Source organism: Rhagoletis pomonella, unplaced genomic scaffold (genome assembly GCF_013731165.1).
Source record: "Rhagoletis pomonella isolate Grant_MI unplaced genomic scaffold, Rhpom_1.0 Rhpom_scaffold_00012, whole genome shotgun sequence".
Taxonomy (NCBI): domain Eukaryota; kingdom Metazoa; phylum Arthropoda; class Insecta; order Diptera; family Tephritidae; genus Rhagoletis; species Rhagoletis pomonella.
Window position 1 is genome coordinate 13,692,367 of NW_023458566.1, and position 4,320 is coordinate 13,696,686.

General features: G+C 36.2%; 2 protein-coding genes across 3 annotated transcripts in view; both read left to right on the top strand.

Annotated features, from left to right (window-relative positions):
* Positions 1-1,622: 1,622 nt before the first annotated feature.
* LOC118747462 lies at positions 1,623-2,888 on the top strand. Its single transcript, XM_036481511.1, has 2 exons — positions 1,623-2,018; positions 2,073-2,888. Exons 1-2 carry the CDS (start codon positions 1,746-1,748, stop codon positions 2,694-2,696), a joined length of 897 nt encoding a protein of 298 aa, XP_036337404.1. The 5' UTR covers positions 1,623-1,745; the 3' UTR covers positions 2,697-2,888.
* Positions 2,889-3,440: 552 nt separating this feature from the next.
* Positions 3,441-4,320, top strand: part of LOC118747895 (zinc finger protein 2 homolog) — a 2,674-nt gene continuing 1,794 nt past the window's right edge. Inside the window, exons 1-2 of one of the 2 annotated variants that reach the window (XM_036482100.1) lie at positions 3,441-3,758; positions 3,809-4,277. In XM_036482100.1, coding sequence (XP_036337993.1) covers positions 3,534-3,758; positions 3,809-4,277 — 694 coding nt within the window. In that variant the 5' untranslated portion in view covers positions 3,441-3,533. Of the gene's footprint in view, positions 3,759-3,808; positions 4,308-4,320 lie in introns of both variants that reach the window. The other variant, XM_036482099.1, reaches the window with a different exon arrangement.

A 4,320-nucleotide genomic window follows, 5' to 3' on the forward strand; every position in this document is an offset into this window, starting at 1 on the left:
TCTGTGAACTAATAAAGTATGTTTTGTAATTATGCAGTGCATGAGTTAAAAACTTATCTTCTGTAAACGAAGAAATCTTTAATTTGTTACAACAACAACAACAGCTAAAATTACAAGGAGTCATGATTTATGACAAGAAGTTACCTTATACATACAAATATTGATGAAAACTGGATGGCAAAATGTTTTTTTTTTTTTTTTTTAATTTAAATTATATTTGTGCAAGCATATATCCTGGTACGAAGGACAATACTACATTCATACATTAATGGCCTTAAATACTTGAGAGGAATGTACGGATTCTAATTTTGTTTAAGCTTTAAGCCCATTTTTTTTTGGTTGACTGTTATACCCGAGCGCACTTGTGCACAAGGGTATTATAAGTTTGTTCACGGTTGTTTTTAACAGGCAAAACGAATTGAGATAGATATAGACGAATGTATATATGTATAAATGATCAGAATGAAAAAATAAATCGATTAAGCGGAGACTGTCTGTCCATTCGACAGTCCGTCTGTGCACACGATAACTCAAATGGTGCGACAGAACGTGTCAGCTGACTCGGGATTACGTACCGGTAGGTTTACGTTCTTGGCTAATTTGAGCTTTAGACTTTTTTACTTGTTTTCTTTTCTTTATCTGTTTACCTTTGCGTTGTGTTTGCGTTGTCACTTTTTGTTTATTTAACCTGGAAGAACTATTTGCTGTGTTTCCTTGGGCAATGATCGCGGTCAGGATAAAAAAATTTGTACGCAAATGCAACAACAACTATTGAGATCTGGTTCAATTTATCATCCGCTGTGTTGCTGCACAGTTTGGTAGCACTTACAAATGCATTTATACACAAACAGATATCCTGCCATTTTTTTCTTTTAACTTGATTCAAATAAATCGCATTTATGTTAAATATTTATTCAAGTGAATATAATTTCGCTTAAATGTACTTTTCCGCATTTAGTGAATTCATTTTTATAATTTCGTCTTCCTCATGCTAGTAGTATAAAATCAGTGCTGCCAAAACCAACAAGAATGATCTAGACCGTTTCCGTGAGAAATGATCGTGACACTGAGCTGGATAATCGAAGCAAACGCAATTATTGTCAAATCCGCCCACAACAAATTCTTCATTTCTCTAGTGATGTGCTTAGTGGAAATTTTTAAGTATTGCTCGAAACTCGGTACCAAAATGTTTAGGTTTCTAATAAAATCCCACAGAGGCCGGGGGAGCCTCGCCTATCAAAATCCTATTGTAGGAGCCAAGAGCTTTTAATAATTATTATTCAACTAACAATTTATATATGTCGGTTGGTTTTCGTCGCCATTATGTAGAAAACTGCTTCTTCTTTGAAATATTTTTGTTCTATGTAGATGAATCGGACGCTATTAGCTTTACAGACCTCAACGGCTTTTTGGTCCGTCAGAGCATTTTTCATCTACTAAATGAAAACTGATATAATGATATTTTGTTATTGCCATAAGTTCAAGATTTTTAGACGGTATTATATTAAATAGAAATGACATACTATTTTCATAAACTTCAAATTTATATTATGGTGCACATTTAATGTAAAGAATCGGAAAAGGAAGTATGTCGTACCAACATTTTTTGAAGTATTGGCTAACGATTATAGGGTACCGAAAATTCAGCACATCACTACATTTGTGGAATTCTTACAACGTCGCATGATTTTAATTCTTTCTTTACATTTCCATTCTCAATAATTTGCCAAATAAATGTTGGAGTTATGATAAAATATAGCGCATTATTTTGTTATTTGTTACTATTAACGATCGAAATTCACGCAAGGGGTCGGATTGTGAAACGCAAGACCACTACTAAAGCTCCAAAATATACCATAGAATCATGGCCGGGCAAGTGGTTTCCCCACCCACCACTTCCCAAGGATTCGTGGAAGGGCAAATGGTTTCCATACCCACCTTATACAAATGGACAAACCTTAACGGATCAACATGCAAAAAATACACTCAGTGCGTCGGAGATTTGTGACGATGGCAAGGTACGTTAAATTGTATTAATATAACATTAATAGGCTTTAGCAATATAATTACAGCAAAATATTGGTGTAGACCATGATCCAAGTGATGTGCGACAAACTTTTGAACATCTCTGTTTAGCTAACCGCTCTTCATATTCACCAAATATGGACCGGGAATCCTTCCGGATCGAATACTTTATACCTCCTGCATACGTAGCGCCATCAAAGTGCCTTAATGAAACAATAAACTACGATACGGCGCTTCCCACTTACGGTGCATTCCGCCCCATCCCGCCAAAATATGGTTCTTATACATATCTACCAGCGCAACGATGGATTTCGTCATTGTTTCGAGGAGCGATTGTAATGCTTTATCATCCATGCGCATACAGTGGCCAAGTCAAACTGTTACAAGATACTCTTCGTGCTTGTTTATATCGCCACATAATAACACCCACGCAGGCCTTAAGCCCGGAACGTCCACTCGCTTTACTGGCTTGGGGAAAGAGCTTGGAAATGTCTGTGGTAGATGACAATTTAGCTGTAGATTTTATCAGACAGAATGCAGGAAAAGGTCCAAATGTTCCATCGAAGCAGCAAAATATATCCAAGACGTATCAAGCGGGCTTGTTACAGGAAGCCCACTTAGTCACCGATGAAAATGATGAAGAAGTTTGTGGATACAGAGAAGATATGTAAAGCTTTAATTAACTAAGGTGCAATATTAATACTGTGAATTACTTAAATTAAGATCAGAATATGCTTTCCGAATATTTACTAGCCTTATTGGGTTAAAAATTTTATAAAAGTTTATTGTTGAAAAGTTTTCGCGTGTAATTAGATAATGTTAAAGAAAATTTAGGAATATGAATAAAATTCGATTAAAAAGACTATCAATAATTATTCAATATATTTGGCAACCCCGAAAAAATAGGTAAGGGGAAAAAACACGAGAAAAACATATGGCCATCAGCTGTGATTAGACTAAGTTCAGACGGAGAAACTTTTGTTGCTCATTTCGGCAATTTTTCTCTTCTCGTTCACACAGAGCAATTCTTTTGTACACAATTGTTATAGTCAGCTGCGAACGGCCAACTAGAATTACTCAGACGAACGATAGCACAAAGCGTGTTGCCCGAGCACGAGCAAATTGGTGCCCTTCCCCCTTCCTCGTCACTCCATCTCCCACAAGTAACGAGTTGCCGCGACAAAAGTTTCTCTATCTGAATCTAGACTTAAGGGGGAATATTTAAAAAACCCGGATACTGGTTTCATGAACATTTCTATTCCCATTTTTCAAATAAAGGTTTTAAAGCTAACGATTTTTAGTATTCCTTGTCCTCAATACGCCAAATAAATTTTCATAACGAAAACAATGTAAAATGAACTTGAATTTTACCGAAATTTCGTTTCCAAATACCGAGTACTACATACATCCAAAAGCTACATCATTAGAAGTGTTCACGAAAATTATTTCGTCGATTCTCGTTTACAAAAAGCGGTGGCTGAATATTTTCTGAAATTTTGTTTTGCAAAATGTCTTTGACATTTTCGGATATCTGCAACGATCTCAAAACATTTTTGGAAAGCATTTGTCGCACCTGTAGTCGAATTGATAATGGAGATGGGCAATTACAGTTTAAGCGCATATTTGATATTACAGTAGAGCCGCTGGTTACATTTTCTGAAGATGGCGAGGGATTCCAAGCAAGCGAGGAATTCAAAGATGTGTATAATGAATTATTGTTTTGGAAACTTAATGTGAGTCAATTCATTTTTAATAAATCCATAAATAACATTAATATTTATAGATTAAACCAAATGATGGATTGCCACAGCAAATTTGTCATGATTGCTTTGAGCGTTTAAATGGTGTAAAACATTTCCGTAATCTCTGCCTGGATACGCAAACTTTATTACAGTCTTATATAAATCATGTGGACACATTATTGGAGTCCGGTAGTTTGGGACGCTTATCTCCCCGAGGAGAATCTCTAAAAAGTGAATCGCGCAATTCACCAGCGCCTTTACTGTTTAATCCAGATGACTTGGTAGAAGAATCCCCAGAAACTCCCGAACGCCTAACATCCCCACAAAATTCACCCAACAGTCAATCCTTATATCAAAGCCCTCGTTACAACAAGGAAATTGTGTATGCGGAAAGTTCAATGGGTACACCTCCACCACTATTTGACGAAATGAACACTGAGCCAATAGATATGGAGACACTGGAGTATTTAAAAGCAGAATCCGATCCGGAAACAAAACAACACCCAGTTCAATCTCTTGATCCAACCCCAGATATTTTACATCCTTTGAACTT

Coding starts and splice junctions, on each gene's coding strand:
- LOC118747462 (XM_036481511.1), top strand. CDS start 1,746: ATGATAAAATATAGCGCATTATTTTGTTATTTGTTACTATTAACGATC. Junction 2,019..2,072: donor AGATTTGTGACGATGGCAAG/GTACGTTAAATT, acceptor ATATAATTACAG/CAAAATATTGGTGTAGACCA.